The 19,717-nt window shown below is 40.8% G+C and overlaps 2 protein-coding genes across 7 annotated transcripts in view; one reads left to right on the plus strand and one right to left on the minus strand.

Moving 5' to 3' along the window:
• Nucleotides 1–233: 233 nt before the first annotated feature.
• Nucleotides 234–12,019, minus strand: SKP2 (S-phase kinase associated protein 2). Of its 4 annotated transcripts, none has more exons than XM_058828119.1 (10): nt 11,889–12,019; nt 10,848–11,056; nt 9,269–9,380; nt 8,840–8,983; nt 8,234–8,368; nt 6,958–7,056; nt 5,351–5,478; nt 3,710–3,761; nt 2,965–3,072; nt 234–1,858 (listed from the first exon to the last, which is right to left on the minus strand). In XM_058828119.1, exons 1-10 carry the CDS (start codon nt 11,894–11,896, stop codon nt 1,645–1,647), a joined length of 1,209 nt encoding a protein of 402 aa, XP_058684102.1. In that variant the 5' UTR covers nt 11,897–12,019; the 3' UTR covers nt 234–1,644. The 4 variants fall into 4 exon arrangements, with proteins under 4 accessions (XP_058684102.1, XP_058684099.1, XP_058684101.1 ...); XM_058828116.1 differs by having other exon boundaries at nt 10,848–11,104; nt 11,889–12,001; XM_058828118.1 differs by having other exon boundaries at nt 6,958–7,053; nt 10,848–11,104; nt 11,889–11,982.
• A 50-nt stretch (nt 12,020–12,069) lies between these two features.
• LMBRD2 (LMBR1 domain containing 2) overlaps nt 12,070–19,717 on the plus strand; it is a 28,925-nt gene continuing 21,277 nt past the window's right edge. The window contains exons 1-3 of one of the 3 annotated variants that reach the window (XM_058828109.1): nt 12,070–12,209; nt 18,738–18,964; nt 19,404–19,483. In XM_058828109.1, the coding sequence (XP_058684092.1) occupies nt 18,791–18,964; nt 19,404–19,483 (254 nt within the window). In that variant the 5' untranslated portion in view covers nt 12,070–12,209; nt 18,738–18,790. Of the gene's footprint in view, nt 12,210–12,229; nt 12,388–18,737; nt 18,965–19,403; nt 19,484–19,717 lie in introns of those variants that run through there. The other 2 variants (XM_058828110.1, XM_058828111.1) reach the window with 2 other exon arrangements.

A 19,717-nucleotide genomic window follows, 5' to 3' on the forward strand; every position in this document is an offset into this window, starting at 1 on the left:
TACAGTAATGCTGTACTGCAAAGATTTACTTTTTCTTCCTGAAGTAATTTAAAGTATAATTCTAAGGCAGCAAACTGAGGCAGTAGAATATTCTGTATCTTCCAACCCCCTATCATTCCTCCAACTTCCATAGGGTATGTTGCCCATTAACTCCTTTGTAGGGGATACAAGCCCATTATTAATATCTGTTACTTACAGTGTTAAATTAACAAAAAACAAACCAACTGAGATTGCAAGATAATGCTTTATTTACTATATTCTAGAAAGTCAAGTTAAATATCAAATTCTAGTACTCATACAACCTTTCCACATTAATTAATCTGTTCTGCACTACCAGGTATTCATTCCTGAATGCTTTTCCTCAAGACTGCAGTGGGAAAAGTTATATCTATGCAAAGGCCTACAGTAATACATTGGCTACTCTTAAAAACATCCATGAATAAATTCAGCTGCTTGCTTACTGCATTCATGGGAAAAACAGCAGCATGTTTATGTCCTACAGAGGGTCCAAGTTTTGCCCTAGGAATTAACAGCTAAAAAACCTGCTGGAACATTCTAGGCTTATGCATGAGGACTCTGGTAACAGATGCAAATGAAAGGTTCATTTAAAGTCATTACCTGTCCCTATACTTTATTTGGTTTTTTTTTCTTTGGGGACAGTTACTCAATTTCTCCTATGACTTTAAATAAAAAATCAACACTAGACAATAGTGGTTAGTGATACAAATACATGAAGTGCTACTACAAGCAAACTAATATAAAAGAGAAATTTGTCTCTTGATAGCACCAAAGCATCTCTCCCTTTTAGCATTCTTAGAGAGTAGTCCCAGGTTTTTGTTTTTGGTCATATCTAGAACTCTTTGAGCCCTCCTCCTTCTACTACCAATTTATCAGTTGCAGTTGAAAGACCTTGGAGAAAGTTTTATCTGCAATCAGGCTCACAGAAGCTATATGAAGTTTCTGTAATATGTAATCAGAAAACCTAGGACCACAACATGAAATAATGGATAACCAGCACCTATTTTTACAGATGCTAATTCTGAACTGGCTTTTCACACTGTGGCTAAAAATGAAGGCTACTAAAGGCCAAAGTTTCCTTTGTGGCCTCCTAAACAAAAACTTCACTATAGCTCCTTTATGCTGCGTAACTTGTAAGGTATTGAGCTGTTGCTTAGCTGCTTCTGTGTAAATATCCCCAATTTACTGTTTTCAAGTTTGAGTCATTCATCCTACTGTACCTTTTCTTCAGTTGAATATATTTAATATGTATTCATTCTGAATTCTTCAAATTCCTTAATAAACCTTATAAAGATGTCTGGCACCTCTGCAAGCTGTTCCAGAAGCTGCAGACAGTTGCTAGAGGCTGACATTATTTAATTATGGTGATTTGTTTCATAATATTTTTTTTCAAAGATCCCCTGTAAAAAAGAAAGACTGAAAGACATATTCCATAATTTCTCACAGATCATCAAATTTCTAAAGGTTTTAAGTACAAAAAACTGATACAAAATATTATGAAACAACATTAGGGTGTAAGACCAAGTTAGACAGTAACAGTACTATGATAAAAGGTGCTCCAGCAGTTTTTTCCCTAAGGAGCTTCAATGCACAGTATGTCCGTGGCATCCAGTGCATTGTACATGATCACAAGAAACTAGGATTTCTCAGTGTCAATCTGCATTTGATGCCCCAAATCTCATGGCTCTTTTTATTGCCAACAGTTGGCCTTGCAATGCTGGTAAAGTGTGAACCATTGATCTTCACGTCAGGCAGTGCTTCCTCGAGGAGCTGCAGGGAGCTATCAGTCACTATTCCAAATACCTGAAGAGTCTTCAGTGTTCGAATTTCACCAAGCTCTCTAGAAAGAGAAAAATACGAAATTAATCATTAAACTGAAAACATTTTTTGGGGTTTTTCAGTCTGTACACAAGCTATATAACTCCATTTCTACTAATTTTTTAGAAGAGGTAAACTACTTAAGCACATACATAATTGAAACTAGTACTCAGCACTGATACTTCAGGAAACTGGCTGAATAAATTACTTCTTTGCTAATATCTCTCACAGACTGAAAACAAACTGATTCTTCCCCTTTCATATCCTTGGACTTAAAAATCTAGAACAAGTGAAGGAAATTGCCCAGATGAAGTCCCAGGATGTGGCTCAGAGAACACAAACCTCTGAGTACTATCAATCAGTCTCCAATTTGTAGAAATATTTTGGTGAGTAGCCAGACCCAGCTTCTTGATTGCTTTACATTTTTTTCCCAGTCATCATCTGAACTGTGTATCTTATAAGCAAGTACTGAACTGAATCAAAAGGCTGAGGCATGTGCTGCCACAGCAAAGGCTCATCAGATCCCCATTTTCATTAGTCCTGTTCCTCTCAACCTTTTTTCTTGTTGGCCATTTCCTTTCTGTTGACATCTTTCCTGAAAGTATTGGGATTGAAAGCCTCTATACTAATAAAAGGCAGAATGACCTCATGAACAAGTCACTCTAAGCCACGTTTCAGTCACTATCAATAAATGATAAAGGTGCACACAAAAGTAAATATACAGAGCTTACTAGTCCAGCCAGTACTGTCAACTCTGCCAACTTTTTCAAACCTTAGTGCACACTTAGAAGTCTGGCACTGACATCAGTACTGGTCACTGGCAGGACTGCAACTTCCCACACCAGCAATGAGTACCACTGGTATAATGCCATTAACAGAAGACATGAGGCACACAGAGCAGCCAGTTCCGTAAGTACAGACTGACACCATTGAAAGCCTTTCTCAGCTTTGGTTCCAATCTCGATTCTCAAAGGGTACAGGTTCTAGCAGTAGGTTATTTTATCTTAGTTTTATTCCAAATTCCTCACACCATTAAGGTATTTGCAGTTTTAACCTAAAATAAAGCAAATTTAAATTAACTTACCCTCTGCATGAACAGCAAATCAAAGCACATTAGAGGTTACTTACACTAAGGCAGCAGGTGATATCTGATAACAACGGCTAAGGCACAGGTGTTGTAAGAATGCAAGTTGTTTAAAATACTGGAAGCACTCAGGCTTTAACATCATGCTGTCACTGTACAGAGAACACATTAAATAAAGGTTTAAGTATACAGCAGCAGTAAACTGGCTATTTTGAAAATTCAGGCAGAGGAATTTATTGAATATCTATTTTCTACCACCAAGTATGTTTTCACTGACTATGGAAGCAACCCATCTCTCACGTGTATGTGTTGGGCACGTGAAGGGGCAAGTGAGGCAGAAGTTTGTCCTGACACAGATACTCTGCAGCAGAATTTATGCCATGAATAGGCAAGTTCTTCAGAGCTTTTAAAATAACTGACTAGGTCAAACCCAAAATACACCTTTTTTTAGTCACATGGCCAAGTAACAAATGTGTATTAGAGATGACTTAAACCTGCTGTAGCATGCTAGGCTAATTAACTGTAGGCATCTAAACACTTCCTTCCGGTCCACCTATTAATTACCATCTCTTGTTAGTTAACAAATCCTGCAGGTATCTGACATTTACGCTGAGGTAACAGACATCTTCAATTACATACCTGCTCCACACTAGATCACGCCAGATAGCAAATCTTTTGTAGGGTTAGCTTGCATAGTATTTTCTGGATGTGCACTGCTACAAAACCTTGCCTCAGTGCTAATTCCCTGAACCACAAGGATTTAAGGACTGGCTGCACAGGTCTTCTTACCTGAGATCTAAATGGACAAGCAAAGGACATCTCCACACCAGCGTTTCCACATCTGAAAGAGGTCACACAGAGTCAGTCCCTCTTTCAGTAACAAGATGGACATGCTTTTCACAGCCTACACACATCCACACATGTTCATTTATATCTTTTCTACTGGAACCCCCACAACTCAAGCACACTTTTTAAACTGAAAAATGTATCCTTAAGACTTACAGCATACAGTCTGCATATGAAGATACCTTACATGGACTTCTTTTATTACCCTCAGCAAAACAGAAAAATTTAGTTCAGCAAATTATCCCTAGAAATCAGGTGCATCAACCATCAACTTTGGAATACAGTAATTCAAATGATATTTTTGTGAAATCTACAGAGACATAGTAATGCTGAGCTGCCTGAAATACTTAACATACAGTGAAAAAGTAACAAAAATTTTCAATGCATCAAATATCCTTTCAGAGTAGCAAATCCTTTAGGCATCTCCATTCTTATATACAAAAAGTTCTTTCCTTATGACAAAAAGTTACATTTTTTCTGATTTAAACTGAATTTTGACCTTCTTTTCATGGTATGCAAGTAACACTGAATCATCTGTGGTTCAGATACCACCTAAAAGCCATTGCAAGGTGCTCAACAACATGCAAAAGAATTTTGGTATTTCAGAATTCATGTGCAGAAACTAAAAACCAGCAATACCTTAATTAGGATGATTATTGTACTATTCAAGTTTTATGCTTGATAAATTGCACTGAAACAGAGTAAAGTCACTCAGAGAAAGTGACAAATAGAAGAGGTCAGCACACGGTCTCTAATGGCTCAATCAGAGGGCCCAAGGTTCAAATTCCTGATGTGGAGAAGATTATGTAGCATATTTGTCTATGGGTTTAGGGCTGAGATAAGAAGATTTGCCTATTTCCCCACAAAGGGAATGCACAAAGTGGTCTGTGTGATATTTAAACAGAAATGAGAGGTCACCCCCTGCATGTCATCCAATGCCCTATTGTCATATTCACTCATTGCGAAAATTAAATTCTCTTCACCACAAAAGGACTTTCACCCATAGCTCTTGTTCACTCTGATGCACTCTCCCCCAAATCTTGACTTTCCTGCATTTTCTATACCTTCCAACTTAATACAACTTTTCTTCCTACAACTATTAGCAAGTAAATGGCTAAATGTTGATTACTGAGATTATCTTGCAAATTAACTGGTATCCGGATGTCAGTCTGAAACTGAAGCACTAACTATGACTGTTCTCTTTTAGAAGATGCTTTCAGCAGACACAACAGCAGAAGCCTTAAGAAAGCCTTCCAGATATTGTTCCTGGAGCTAATTCATAGCATACCAAGTCCTGCTTCCAGGACTTACTTCACAAGTAAAGGCTGCTTCTTTCACTGAAGAAGAAATGAGTTTTCACTTGACTGTTCCTAAATTCAGAAGAAAAATCATCTCAGCCTTCATGCCTGAGCCAGAAATATGAGTAAGAGTCTCTGACAGCAAGAACTTCAAACCATCCAGGACACAAAAGTTACTGTTAGTACATGATTCTTCTATACAAAGAGTGAATGCCAACCAGAAGAAAATGTAAAGCCTGCTGCTTCATCCCACAGTGGGATAAAGGTTTGTCACACTGCTGTTTACCTGCTATTTGTAGATTCTCTCTGTATCCACTTAAATTTAATTGGGTGACCTTTGAAGTAACATGATTGACTGCTGCTTTGACATGAGTGGCTGTGAATTCACACCAGGACAAGTTCAGCTCCTCCAGCCTACACACAAATGAACAGAGTTGTTAACAAGAATGGGTGAACTGCAGTTCAAGTTCTGGTATTTTTCATTATAGTTGACACTTTTAAAGCAAACACTTTTAACATGCCCACTGCTAACTTACTGTACTCATGACTAGAAATTTTAGTATGACAATAATTAAGCACTAATAAATGGAGCAGGTTTATCCAGCTAAATCTGTCTTTGGAGATTTTCAAGATACAACCGCAGAAAATCCTCATCTACCTAGACAGTGCTAATTTTAGACCCTGGTCTGGGAAAGGGGTTAAAGTGACTTCCCAAAGCAACTTTCAACTGGAATGATTCGATAATATTTTTAGGAAGTGAAGGCTCCCTCCAGAACTGCCACAGGGGGACACTGTCTTTTCATCAGGTTTGTGACCTGAATCTGTTACAACTGAACAGATGGTCACATTGAGAGGAAAAACCACCATCCATTATTAGTACTGGTCAGATGACCAATTAATCCTAATTAGCATAAAATAATTCACAGTTTTATAAAAACACTGGTCATGCTGTGAGCTCAACTCTCTTTACGTGCTTGATTACCTATAGCCTGTCACCATGGGGCTGGGACAGAGTACTGTTCTGTGTGCAGGTGTTGTAGCTGTAACGAAGGGACAAAGACACAGTGAATGCACAGCTAGAGCATTTAGCTGGCATTCTCTACATAATATGAAAAAACAGTTAGATTGCCACTAGCATTCCTAGGATCAGGTTTGCCATCTGCTATTCACTGTGCACTGCACACACCATCATCCCGTAAGGAGCTCATGATATGAGTAATCAGACCAAGCAACAGAAAGATTAAAGCTCTGGCTGCCCACTAGCTCAAAATTCGATTAAAAAAAATGCTTTTGCAGAAGGAATGATTACGTATGTTGTCCTGCAGGTCACAGGAAGTCAGCAGAAAGATTGGATATAAATCCCAAATTCAGTGGGGCCCAGTTCAATAGTGTTCTGTTAGCAGATGGTTTAATCACTGGAGCTGTCAATCTGAACACAGTCCTTCATAAACTAGAAGGTTACTAAAGGATTATTCCATCATGGAAAGGCACAGTGTTATCTGCCACTCATGCTGTACTCTGATTGCAAAGGGAGCTCTGGAACTTCACTTTCCAGTTCCAAAACACACATTTTTGTCTTTGTGAGAATCACATACTCTTTTTATAAGAAAATCAAATTTACATGATATCAAAGGAACCTAAATGGGGTTTACACACCCAAAAAGATGATTCAGAAAACCCATGAATATCTATCGAAGCACATATTTGCTATTAAAGAAGAAAATAACTTGATGGAAAGAAATTACCTGACTATTCAGCTAATAATCAACGGTTAGGCATTTAGGAACAAAACAGACACATTAAAAAAAGTATTAGATATGAGCGAAACTGGGATGCCAAAGGAAAAAAATAAATCCTTTGTTTCAGGAATAGCAAAAACTGATTTTGTCTTACATAGAACAGCTGCTCAACATCAGCTCCAAGGCTTCTGCAGAAAACCCTGAGCATCCACAGAGGTTTAGTCGTATCAAATTGGGATTTCTAGCAATGCTGCTGTAGGGAGAAAAAAGAAAAATCTGATGAACTCTAAATGTTGGAACATTGTTTGCTTTGCTAGGATGTGACTGTTTTTGAGACCTAAGTTCTTGGACGGGGAATTGTTCATTAAACATTAAGTACTGCATCTTTAATTAAATGACCAACCTGAGTCACTAAGGGTCTCAAGTCTGTAGTTGCTGCATTAAGGGACAACATTAAAAGGGATACTTGTCTATTTACTTGACATTGCTGGCAAGTATTTATAAACTACAAAGTTTACAAAGAAATGGTTTCTTTTCACCTTCTCCTGCTGTATGCCAGTAAACATACACCACAACTTATCAGAGATGACTACACCTTTACAAATACAAAGCAACCATCCCATTTCTGATGTCACCCCTCTACCAAGATAGAGGTTATTTCAGGATAAAATCCATGTCCAAATAGCATCCCCTGAATGCATTTGTTTGGAAGACTAGAGCACACATGCAATTAGCAATACCTGGAACACTCGGTATACAAAATTTTGTTCAGAAGGCAATAGAAGTCCATCATTAGTGCCTGATCAGTACCCAATTTTCAGATAGTTTTAACTGTTCCTACTGATAGTATAAAAAGCCAAACGATACTTGCTTATTTGTACTCTGGTTCTCCCTCCCTGGAGTGAGGAAGGCATCAGAAAGCAGGACAGTCTCTGCCATCTGATGTATGGTCCCCGGCACCTCCACCATCCCCTGGTGCCTGAACAGGAGGCTGACTGGACACCCATTAGTGTCTTTGCAGTTGAACCAAAAAAAACTGTCTGACTGGCTGAATCTGTAATCTTCCAGGACTTCAGAAGTTCAACAAAAAGTGAGCACAGTGCAGAAGCACAATGGGCACCTGGTGGGAGAGCTGAGAGCCCTTGGAACAGAAAAAAACCTGCACACAGAACACATGGGAGCACAAAACTGTGAAAATAAAAGTAGCTGTGCTGTACAGCTTAGCTATGGGAATACAGATACATACACCCTAGAGAGGTGAGCAGTTTCTCTAACATCCTGCTGCTCTGGGGAATTGGGAGAAAAAAAGGTACCTAGGACTGGCTACTTCAAAAGACTCCCACAATGAACAACTTTCCACTGCATTCTTTCATTAGCCTGCACAAAATGATGGCACCAAACAGAAGGTATTTCCCAAACATGTCACTCACTTGATGATGTTGTCAGAAAGCACTAGACCCTCCAAGCTGAGGTTCTGCAGCTTTTCACACAGACAAAGAATACTGTGTAGATCTGCAGCAGACACTGTGCAGTTTGACAAATCCAGGTGCTGAAGTTTAAGAAGACTAACAAGAAAAAGAAAAGAGAAAGATTATTAAAACTGCATAAAACCTATTCCATAAATTCTCCACATCACAAATGTATCCCATACACTAAAAGCATGCACAACTTGCAAACAATATCTCTACTGATTCCTCGTTAACACCTGAAAGTCTATCCTGCTCAAGTTAAATGATTTTTTGATTGAACCATATAAAAATGCTGGAGATTATGATAATTCTTTGCTCTACAATATACAAACTGCAAGGGTATCATGGTGCTTGATATTTTCTAAAAAATTACATCAGCTTGGTTTTAAATAACAGACAGGTGAATGCAGATCCTCCTGTTTCAACACTGGCTGAACCACTGATTAGCTCTTCCACTCTCCAGGGACAGCACAATCACTACTGCTCGTTGCTATTACCTTAAAACCAAAATAATGTGAATATTTGAGACACAGTTTCAGGATCTAGAACATACAGAAAAAGCCTTACTTGCTTGTTTTAAACAACGGATCCCCAATGCAAGATCTCGGGCAGCGGAACACAGTAACACCTGCAGGCAACAATTGTCCTAGCACTCCTGGCAGCAGATTCCCACCAGTCAAATCAAGAGTCTGCCACAGAGATTCATCAAACCTGGGGCACAGAATTTTACTTGTTAGTGAGTTCAAATGGGTAACGGGTCAAAGCTGTGAGTACAACCACAGAATGTTTTCAGCGCTGAAAACAGACTGAGAGAAGGGAAAGCTATTTAACAGACTACAGTAATGTTAAAACATGTGAGGCATCTTTTGGCTATGCATACCCACATAAAGCCTAAATTGAATTATATATGTATAAATAAGATGAGAACCAGACCATTTAATAGTCTGTGAAAACAAAGATTTTCCTCTGTACTAAATGACAAGAAGTAATACTTACGAAAGTCGATGCCATCTCTTGCAAATCATAGAAACTTTCAGCAAATCCTTTAGGGGCAAATAGGCAAAGATTGCCAAAAGCAATTCATCTGGAAGTGCATCCAAAGAAATACCTTTAGGGAAAGAGCAAAACATGTTCTATTAAAGCTGGTTAATTTTTGCCTGCTGGTCAGATGCCTTGCTTGGTTTGGCTGTTAAAAGCCTCTCTACGACTTCTGTAGGCTATACATCAGCCTACATCAGACATCAGCCCCACTATTCACCTCCCTTGCAGCTCATCATTGTAGGAAGACATTTTCACCATCTTTGCCTAGGCTTGACTGGTAAACGTAAAGGTTCATGGAATACTCACTTTGTATACACAAAAAAGCCACAAACACAAACAACACAAACACATACTCACTTGGAGAATAAGAGCATCTCAGTTACTGCTTTTGTCATCTCATGCTTGTATGATTCTCTGGGGATTTTTTCCCCTCTGCTGAAATGCCCACTCTTCCTATGCATGGAAGAGTCCCAGAAGGGAGCTCAAAGCTATGCTTCTGTGTGATACACAGAAAAAAATACTACAAACCGCTTGCTAAAACATGCATGCTATCACCACTTCAAGATTTATGTGAAACAATGTGGTGGAATTACAGCTTCTTTCAGGTCTCCAGAAGGTGTCGTGATTCACATGTGAGATTTCTGGGTTGTGGAGCTCAGTTATTGACCCAGCACTCCATCTTATATAAAAACAGGATTGTCTGAAGGCATTCCCACCTGTGTGACAGCATAATGTCTGGAGAGAGCTGCTTTTTTATTTTGCATCACATACTCATCCAGACTAAAACCACATTTTGACACCAGGGAAAGGAACCCAGTATTCTTTAATGCATCTTTCAAGAGACTAAGAGCCCTGTTCTTTCCCTTTCCAGCCCAGCAGCCCCCCACCTTTTGATGTGCTTTCCCTGTAGCTCTCTGGCACAGTCCCTCATTTCCATCAGGAGCTGGGGCACAGCTCCACTGGCACACCTCAGCCTGCACTCCTTACTTATCCTTCTGCCTCCAGACAGATGATTTTTGGATTGACTTTGGTTTTACACTGATTGATTTTAGCTTGCTTTTTCTCTGTGCGCTTTAACCGTCTAGTAACTAGATGAATGTGGCCAACAAACTTTGTTACACTTTTGCTTTTGTATTAAACATACTTTTGCTGCTGATTCTTTGAGCAATTTTAAAACACTGATTCACAACACAACACTGCTGGGCCAAAGTGCCATCTATGTCCCATACACAAGAGCAGACAGGGATATGCAGCACAACCCCCCAGCACACACACACACACAAGCACTCATGGGATTAGGCAGCAGAGAACCATGCTTTTCATGAGCCACAATTCTGGAGCCAGACACACCACCCTTCTTTAAAGGCATACATAAAAGAGGATTTACCACCCCAAGCCTGAAAGCCACTAGATCTAAAAGTGACATTCTGCTGGGAAAGAGCAAAGAAACAAACAATAAAGCAGTGCAGACTTGTTATGCCCACTCTCCATCTCTGCTGAAGGGCGAGCAGAACCTGGACCAGGGTGACGGTACCTGACTCTGCCTCTCGGAGCAGCCATGGCCGGCGCACGATAACAAAGTCCTTTTCGTTGTCCTTCACCTTCTGCCGTTTTGGAGGAACGCAGGGCGACGACACCAGCAGGTCCTGTGGCGTGTTTTCATTGCCCAGCTTGTCCTTCTTAAGGGCTGACACTCCCATGCCCGATAGAAGGTCGGAGGTCTTTCCGGAGTCCAATTCCAAGCTGGTGGAAACATTAGTGCTAGAGGATGGGATCTCCTGGAGGTGCTTTCTGCAGACACAGCAAAACCCAGAGGCTCTGAGGGTACTGCCAGACTGACACCAAACACAGGATGGGGATCCTTGGAGCATTTCAGTCACTCGTACTCCACATCCGCACGCAGGGCGACTGAGTGTGGGACCTGCGGGCGCTGGAAGCACAAGCAGCGGCCACAGCGCAGGCGTGTGCTCGGTCTGGCAGACTTTGGGGAAGATCCCGCCAGGGATTGAGCGCGACCCGCTCCCGGATGGGGCGGGCGAGGGGCCGGGGAGCGGAGCCAATGCAGGCGGCGGGATACGGCAGCCTCCCAACACCACCAAACCCGGACACAGCCGCGACAGCACCGGGCGGGACCGGCGGGGCGGCAGCGCGGGCAGCGGGACGGGATGCACAAGGGAGGTGGGGGAAGCTTTCCCCGCGGCCGCCGCCCGCTGCGGCCGAAAGAGAGGCGGCCCGGCGATCCCCCGGATCCCGCACCCCCATCAGCCCTAAGGGCAGAGTCCCCCGCTCCCCCAGGACCACCCGCGGGGCAGCACACACACGTGTGACCCCCGCATCGCTGCCACGCTCAGGAGCCCCATCCCGCTCCCCCGGGTCCCACACACCGACTCTCGGGGTTTCCACGCACGGCCCCTCAGCCACCCCCGCGCAGCCAGGGGACCCGAGAGGGTCCGCGAGGGCTCACACGCGGCCCCGGCGCCACGCGGCTCCCGCGCAGCCCAGCAGCGCTACTCGTATGCCCGTATCCCGGCGCATCTCCGCGTCCCGGTGTTCCCGTGTCCCGGTGCCCCCGTACCTGTACATGGCGCTGGGAGGCCCACGCGCGCCGCCGCGCGCCCCGCGCCTTTCAGCACCGCGCCATCCCGGCTCCGGCCGGAAGCCGCAGCGGGTGGGAGCGCAGAGGCTGCCGGGAGCTGTAGTTAGCAGCCCTGTGCCTGCCCGGGGGCGGGGCCGTGCCGGGCCGGTGGCGGCGGGCGGCGAATGGCGGCGGCTCCGACGCGGAAGAAGCTGGGAGAGGCCGCCGCTCCCTGCGCCACGCTCTGAGCCCGGTGCCGGCCGGGATGGCGGGCGGCGGAGCCCCGCGGGGGACGCGGCGCTGAGCGGCGGCTCGGCCGTGGTGAGGCGGCAGTGGGAAAGACGCGGGGCCGGGCGGAGCGGGGCCGCAGTGCCGAGTCACGGCCGGGCCGGTTCTCTTGAGCGTGGAGGAGAGCCGGGTGGGAAGCGGGGAACGATCCCCGGGGAATGTCCCCTGTGAGAAGGACGCGGAGGGGAAGATGGTCGCGGGGCAGCGCTGGGTGAGGGCGGTCGGCGCGTTCGTTTCAAGGCTCTTATCCAGGGTGTTGCCCTCCCGCCAGGGACCCCGAGCTCGTAGCGCGGGGCGGTGCTGGTTCCGTGCCCGGGGATCTCGGTGCTGTGCCGCACAGGCCTGTGCGCACACGGCCGGCCGGGGAGCGCTGGCACATTTCACCGTGCGAGGTTTTCTCTAGGAACACCTGAAACTGCCCATGTGTGGCTAGTCCTGACCTTCACCATGCTTGTTCAAACCCTGCAGTATTTTCATACCGTGTTGCACAGCCCGCGGGACTTTCAGCAATGCAGCTCTTCTGCGGCTTTTTTTCTCCCCCAAACTGCTTGTTTTGAAATTGGTGGGGATGGAGAGCTGATTCTGAACACACCTACAACCCGCTCTTAGTCAACCACTTGCTTGCAAATGCTGTCCTTTGTTTAATGCATGACGATGGAGAGACGTGCCTGTAAAACTGAGGGTGGTAATGGAACCCGTGGCAAAGAGTACACAACTTTAAGTCACATACAGACAATGATGTGACTCAAATTAACGTTCATATAATCTTTTAAAAAGTATTTTTTAACCTTTTCCGGTTTTAACTTAAGTCACGGAGCAGTCGTTGAAAGATTATTTAAGCAGATAATCAGATGAAAAAGAGGCGGAGTTTTGGGTTTTTTTAGAAAAAAGCTGAGTGTATTTGACCTTTTCTGCAGCCCCTTTTTTCTTTGTGAATCATGTCACTCTTCTCTATTAACGTATGGGAAATTTAAAGATGATTTTGTGGAAAATCCAAGTGTTTTTTACAGTCCGGAAATTAACAAATTGTCTGTCTGCCTGAATGAAATGTTGGGGCTGTAGTCATGTGAGTACCTTACTGACACCTGCTTTGTCTGAGTGCATTAGTCTGGTAGCCCAGATAGCAATTTCTATTCTTTTTTTAGATTCTGCTTGCAACTGTACAGTGCTTGTAATTGATTCTATTTCAGTTCCTCTGATAAGTGAGTTACTTTCTTCTAGGTGTTATTTTCAGCATACTTCCCTAAACTGTTTGAAAGCTTCAGCCTCTCTGATACTTAATATATTAGAAATTGGACTTGATGATCTTGGAGATCTTTTGCAACCTTAATGATTCTGTGATCATTAGAGGACAGGGCAGCACCATGTAAAGCAAATGAGCTTGCTGTGGTTTTGTACTGATGGTCCCTGCTTGCATTTGAACACAAAAATCTTAATGTTCCTTGGTCAGGCATATATGTCTTGCATTTAGTGCTACTGTGTGGAGCCTAGTCTGCAAAATCAGAGAGTACTACTATTTTTTTTTTTTTTTTGAGTGGTGTCAGCACAGCATTTTATTTTTACTTTTAATTGGAAGATAGAAAACTTGTTTCTCTAAATATTGATCAATTATCAGTTAAATGTTTAGTCAATTTGAAATTTTTCTTCATTGCAAAATAGTTGAATTGACAGGTTTAGTCACTGAAGTATCAGTCAGTACTTAGACTGACTAGTGTGTCTTAAGAGAACAAAGCCATGCAAATTGCTTTCTTCACTAATCTCAGAGGTTGTTTCTCTCAAATAGTGCAATCAGATAATTTCTTTGGTTGGTTTTCTTGGGCACCTTGTGGCTGTTTTATTTCTTTAGATAGCTTTCTCACTGTACAGAGATAGAGCAGCTCTTTGTTGTCTGTTTATAAATACTTACTATTTCCCCCAAGCTGTAAAGGCTAGTGTGTAATAATAAAGTAAACAGAAAAACCCAAACCAACCAGCCAAACAAAACCCCTCCCCTAAACCTGAAACCAACCTAAAAGAAATCCCCACAACACACTATGCAGACTTGGATATTAAAATGGCTGAAGGGACTGTTTGTGTTGTTGCTTTGCCTCTTGTTCTCTGTTTATGAGTTCTGAAATGTAAGGTAGCCTATTTTGTTGTTTTAAAATGGAAGTGTCAAGGGCTCTTAGTGTGGGGCAGTTCTATCAGTACTAAAGGCTGTAGTCTACTAATATGTGTCTGTGGAGTGAAGTCTTTCTTTATGATTCTTAGCAGCATAATTTTGCCGAGCAGGGCAGGCTTCAGAAACCTAACACTGGGGTTTTTCTGCCAAGTGAAATGTGCTGGTAAAACCTCAATAAGAACTAGCAGATTATACCTTGATGGAAAGGCAAAAGCTTACCACTGAGCTGGCCATTGATATATTGCTGGTGATGGCAGCTTTTGTACTTGCAGGTGAGTTGTGAATTCAGCTTGAGGTGGGAGATGCTGTTGCCCAGATACTTTTTTTGGTATATTAAAGCTCTCGGTTCTGTCCCTGACTGACTCTGATAATCCCTTTCATAGTTTGGCGACTCTTTTGGTGACAGGTTTTCTTCAGATTATGATTATGATCTTTAAAAATACAAAGTAAGGCTGCTTGGTTTTTCACGTGTTTCTACTGAAATATCCAAAATGTCTAAAAATGTAGCTTTTTCAAATCTGTTTGATCTCTACCTGAGAATACGTGAAGAACAAGAAAAAAAAGTCTTTAGTATTCTAGAGATTCTGAGGTACCAGACAGGAAGTCCAGAAACATGGTGGCTGTCTTTATTAGTAATGTTTGAAGAACAGGCTCTCCTTTTTTAATTCTTGAAAAAAAATTCTGGCACTAAATCTATTTGTAAGTATGTAAATACAATAGGTGAATAAAAGACAGCATCAATTTGGCATGGACAAATAGTTTAAGTAATCTAATGTATTTCAGTAATGACTGATAGACCTACTGTATAGAAGAGGATCAGTTTATAATCTTATATACTGCTTAGTAGGACTTTAGTCCTGTTCCTTAGGATGTTTTTGCTTGGGAAAGAAAGCTGGGAAGAGCCACTGTTGTGGCTAAGGAGGCCATTCCCTTGTATTTTAATGGTTTTTCAGAGTTTCCCTTATGAAATAGTATGATGATTAAAACTATAGAAGGCACAAAACTATGAGAGATTTCAAGTGACTTTCTGAGAGTGGTAGTGTAAATCAAACTACGTTAGAGATTTGGAAACTTGGGGTGGGCCAGGAATGGGTACAGCTGAGCGGAGTTTTGTGCGTGTGTTAAGCAGGAGCAGTCAACCATAGAAATACAGGATAGTGAAGTAGTGTTGTGTTTCCAGGACAGAGAGAATTTGGAGGCCTTAATAAAGCTGAAGTTGTGAAGGAAACATCCTATTATCCTATTTATACTTTTTAGTAAGGCATGTGAAGCAGTGTTTACCCTCTGTTCAGTCCTCCTCAGGCTTTTACTAGGAGACTGGGGGAATCCTTCAGAGATATGCTTTACTCTTTCTAGCACTTCTTTAAGAATATAATATTGTAATGTCTTTGTTAACTTTGATGCTGTATTAGAGCTCTAAGAAAGTGTGGGGTTTTGAATTCTCTGCTGTTTCATTTAGTAACTTGAGATTTCTGTACCAGGCAGAGTAGTTAGTTCATTTGTAATGTAGATGTCATGAGTGCAGTTACTCTTAGGTTGGCAGGGTAATTTAATACTGTTGGTAGTAGGGAGTCTGTCATATAAAGGGAATTAAGCCTGAACTGAGCCCTTTATGATGCGTGCAGAGTTAGTAGCTGGGTAAAATTAAAAACTTAATTGATTTTTTCTGTCTGAAAAGAGGCAGGAAAATCCTAAGCTAACACAAGAGCGTGTCCTTGTATTTTATTGGTTAAATAGCACTTCCCATGCCAGTGTTTCAGCTTTTAATCTTATTTGTATTAATCTGTAGTTACCTGGTTGTTCAGAAACTGAGTGTGCCAATAAATACTTCTCTATTCATGATGAGGGTTCTTGTTACTTTGTCATTGCTTTAATAAGAGCATCTTTTAAGCCTTTGAAGGTTGTAGAGTACAAGAGAGCTCTTCTGAAGTAGTTATTTCAGGACAACATTTTTTTGGTGATTCTGGAATTTCAGCCAGCTGATGCTAGGTAGCTGTATGCCAGTAGTGAGATGGCTTTCTAAATAAAGTGATGAAACAGGATGATAGGTGAAGAGCTTACCTTTCTTTGAGCTAACAACCAGGTTCAGTGGCAAATGCTGCTTTCCACAGGAAGGCATACCTTTATAGCCTGCAGTAATGTGTTTTAAAGCCTGATACCAGTAGCACAGGTCCCTGATATGTCTGCGCAGTTGGGTTGAATTTAGTTCACCAGAAGAGCTCCTCTCAAGCATTGCATTTCTCACTTTATGGATTTTCTTCCATTTCATCTTTCTATGTGGAGAGCTGGTCTTAAATGGTTTCTATCTAAAAATTCTAAACTGATATTTTGAAAATACACATTAATTCAAAACAACTCTCTTATTAGTCTCAGTCTTTTGAAAAAAACAGGCCTTTCTTTTAAAATTAAAATTGGAATCAGAGAAGAACATAAAGATGTAGTTTACTGATAACTGCAACGTCACTTTTGTCTTTGAAAGTGAGTTAAGTTGTGGTAGGAATCAATTCCCTCTTTATTTTAGCATATTCAGTACATTTTTATAATACTTCTGGAAGTACCGTAATGATAGTAGCTGAGTGCAGCATTTTGCACAAAAACTTGTTACCTTCTGTTTTGGTTGAAGCTTTTTAGGTGTGACTGTAATAAAACTTTGTGACTAATGTATGCTGTATAATTTTTTTGTTTACGTAGCAAAAGGTGTGGCTGTAATGGGCATGAAAAGCTACATGCCAGATAGCAGTGCCTTATTAAAGCTGATACATAATTGTTCTGTTATTTTTGCTTGTGTGGAATTTGTTGCTATACTTAAATACAAAAGGATTTCTGAGGAAACAAGAATGGTACAATAGAACAGTCAAGGACTTGCTCCGAATAAGTGATTGAGAAATAGGTGAGCTATCCTGAGTTTGTAATATCCAAATGATCTAGCTAAAGTAGAGTACAGGCAGATAGTAAAGGGATGGTTTGTCCTAACAGAAGTGTTGATAGTTTGATAAAAATGTTTGATGAAAGGCAAAAAAGAAAAAGTGTGTGCATCTTTGACTAGAAACAGGAAGGTGAGTTATTTTCAGAATACGGAATGCTCTGTGTGTCACAGCCAATATGGAGTAAACAGACTGCTCTTACTGTTTGAAATTCAAATGTGAAAGTAGAAAATTGGGAGAAACAAATCCTGTTGGGGGGGGGAAGTCACAGAATAATTGCTCATCTGTGTCCTCAAGATGGTAATGGCATCGCAAACTTTAGAGTTTTTTTAGTGTAAAGTTTTCACTGCTTAGTGCCCTCAAGCATAATAGATTTGCTTTAGCAGGTTACTGAGAAATTAGTAAAAGAAACGCTTCACTTTACCAAGTTCTAAAGAGATTTATAAGTAAGTAGAGGGGAATTTCAGTAATAGCATTTCTTTTAAATCTCAAAAAAAAGTGAAAGTACTGAAAGTCTTAACAGCAAAGCCATAGCAAAAACTCTTTCATTTAAATCAAACCAGCTAAATGTTAATCTTGATGGAGAGGCAAATCAGACTGGCCACAGTAATAACCTTTATTTTTTTAATAATGCATAAATGCCTGTGGTAAAATGATGCTTATTAAAAAGGTCTGAAGCAATTTAAATAAAAATATAAAAAGTCAGTGAAATATTTTGTAATGGATTTGTGCAGCTCACTGTCCTCTTGCATAGTTTGCTTGTATGAACTTTCTTACAGCAGTCCTGACTGTAGGAGAGTAGCTAAACTCAGAAGGACAAGCAAGGCAAGAATACATCATGGCAAACTATACCAAATGAATTGAGACCCTTGTTTCTCTGATTAGCACAGGAGGAGTAGGAAGGTGATTTGAAATTCTTGAAATTTCAAACCTAAAAGAGGTGCATTACAAGTAGACTAATACATACTTTACAGTGTTTTTATGCTCTATTAACTCTTATGTACAGACTTTAAATATGTATTTGAGATAAGTTCCATTAAAAAAGTTGTTCATTAGCTATCCAGAAACATTTAATTTAAACATTTAACTCTTTGTAAAAATTAGTCAATTACTTCTGAAAGGATTGAAAAAAATGCAGAGTAGATGTTCATCTTGAAATTTGTACTGGACCTAATGTTGGATTAGTAGGTTGTTACAAACAGAGGTTTGCCTCCTGGATTTTTTGTATATCAAGATGATGAACAGGGATTGTCCTAATGCATTGTTGGAAATGATAGCATTGGAATTACATATTTGATTTTGTCAGAGGATTTCAGGGCACCTTGCTGAAAATATTTGTTTTTTCTCTGATAAGAATTCTGATCACATGGTGTATGAAAAGTTTGTTAATACATTTTAGAGTGTCCATTGACCAACTCTTATATATAAATATCTTCCAGAGATTTTAATGTAATTAAATGTCTTTTTGTCTTGCAGTTCTGATCTGCTTTCCCGTGCGAGTGTAGTGTGGCTGGAGCCAACATTTAACAATGAGTGGTGCAGCACTGGGCCTCGAGATAGTGTTTGTCTTTTTCCTGGCCTTATTCCTACTTCACCGGTATGGAGACTTCAAGAAACAGCATAGGCTGGTGATTGTGGCGACATTATTGGCATGGTATCTCTGCTTCCTGATTGTATTCATACTGCCTCTGGATGTCAGTACGGTAAGAAATGTGCAGGACTTCCTGCTTAATTGCATCAAATGTGTATGGCATTTCTCTAAACTAATGACGCAAAAGACCGTATCTTAGAAACACCAAAGAAATCTTCCACGTAATATCTTAATAAACTAAACATAACAATATGTTGGTTTGTAATTCATTTTACTTTTTGTTAGTCTCATCAGATAACAAATCTATTTCAAACATTTTAAAATTTCATTATTTGTTTATAACAAGTTTTTCTATCTATTTAGGCAGCATAAGGACACTTTCAGTGTTTCACTTACTTGACTGCTGATTGCATGTTGATTTGAATGTTTATTGGTATAATTAATTCCAAATGTAAACCTCAAGTACAGGAAATGTCTTAAAATAGGACTTTCTGCTTTTAAATAAGTATTATACCTCTTTGGTCACTGATATAAAATAAATTGTATTTTAGACTATTTATAATCGATGCAAACTTGCGGTTAACTCCAGTCCTGCAGAAGGTAATGGCTCTTACGTTACTCTTGCTCCAAGGTATGAGCTATATGTTTTTTCCTTTAGATTGTATTTTATGGTTTTCTTTTTTTAATTAATAGGAGCATATTGTGTTTTTAACACTTGATAAATAAGTGTTATCTGTGTGATGCAAAATTTGAAGTTTGTAAATATACAGGACAGTGAGGGAAAAGGTGATGAAAGGTGGATCTTTATCTGCTGGGAGTAATTACATTGTAATTACATAGTAGTTCTAGCTGATTACCTAACCAT

Source organism: Poecile atricapillus, chromosome Z (genome assembly GCF_030490865.1).
Source record: "Poecile atricapillus isolate bPoeAtr1 chromosome Z, bPoeAtr1.hap1, whole genome shotgun sequence".
NCBI lineage: Eukaryota > Metazoa > Chordata > Aves > Passeriformes > Paridae > Poecile > Poecile atricapillus.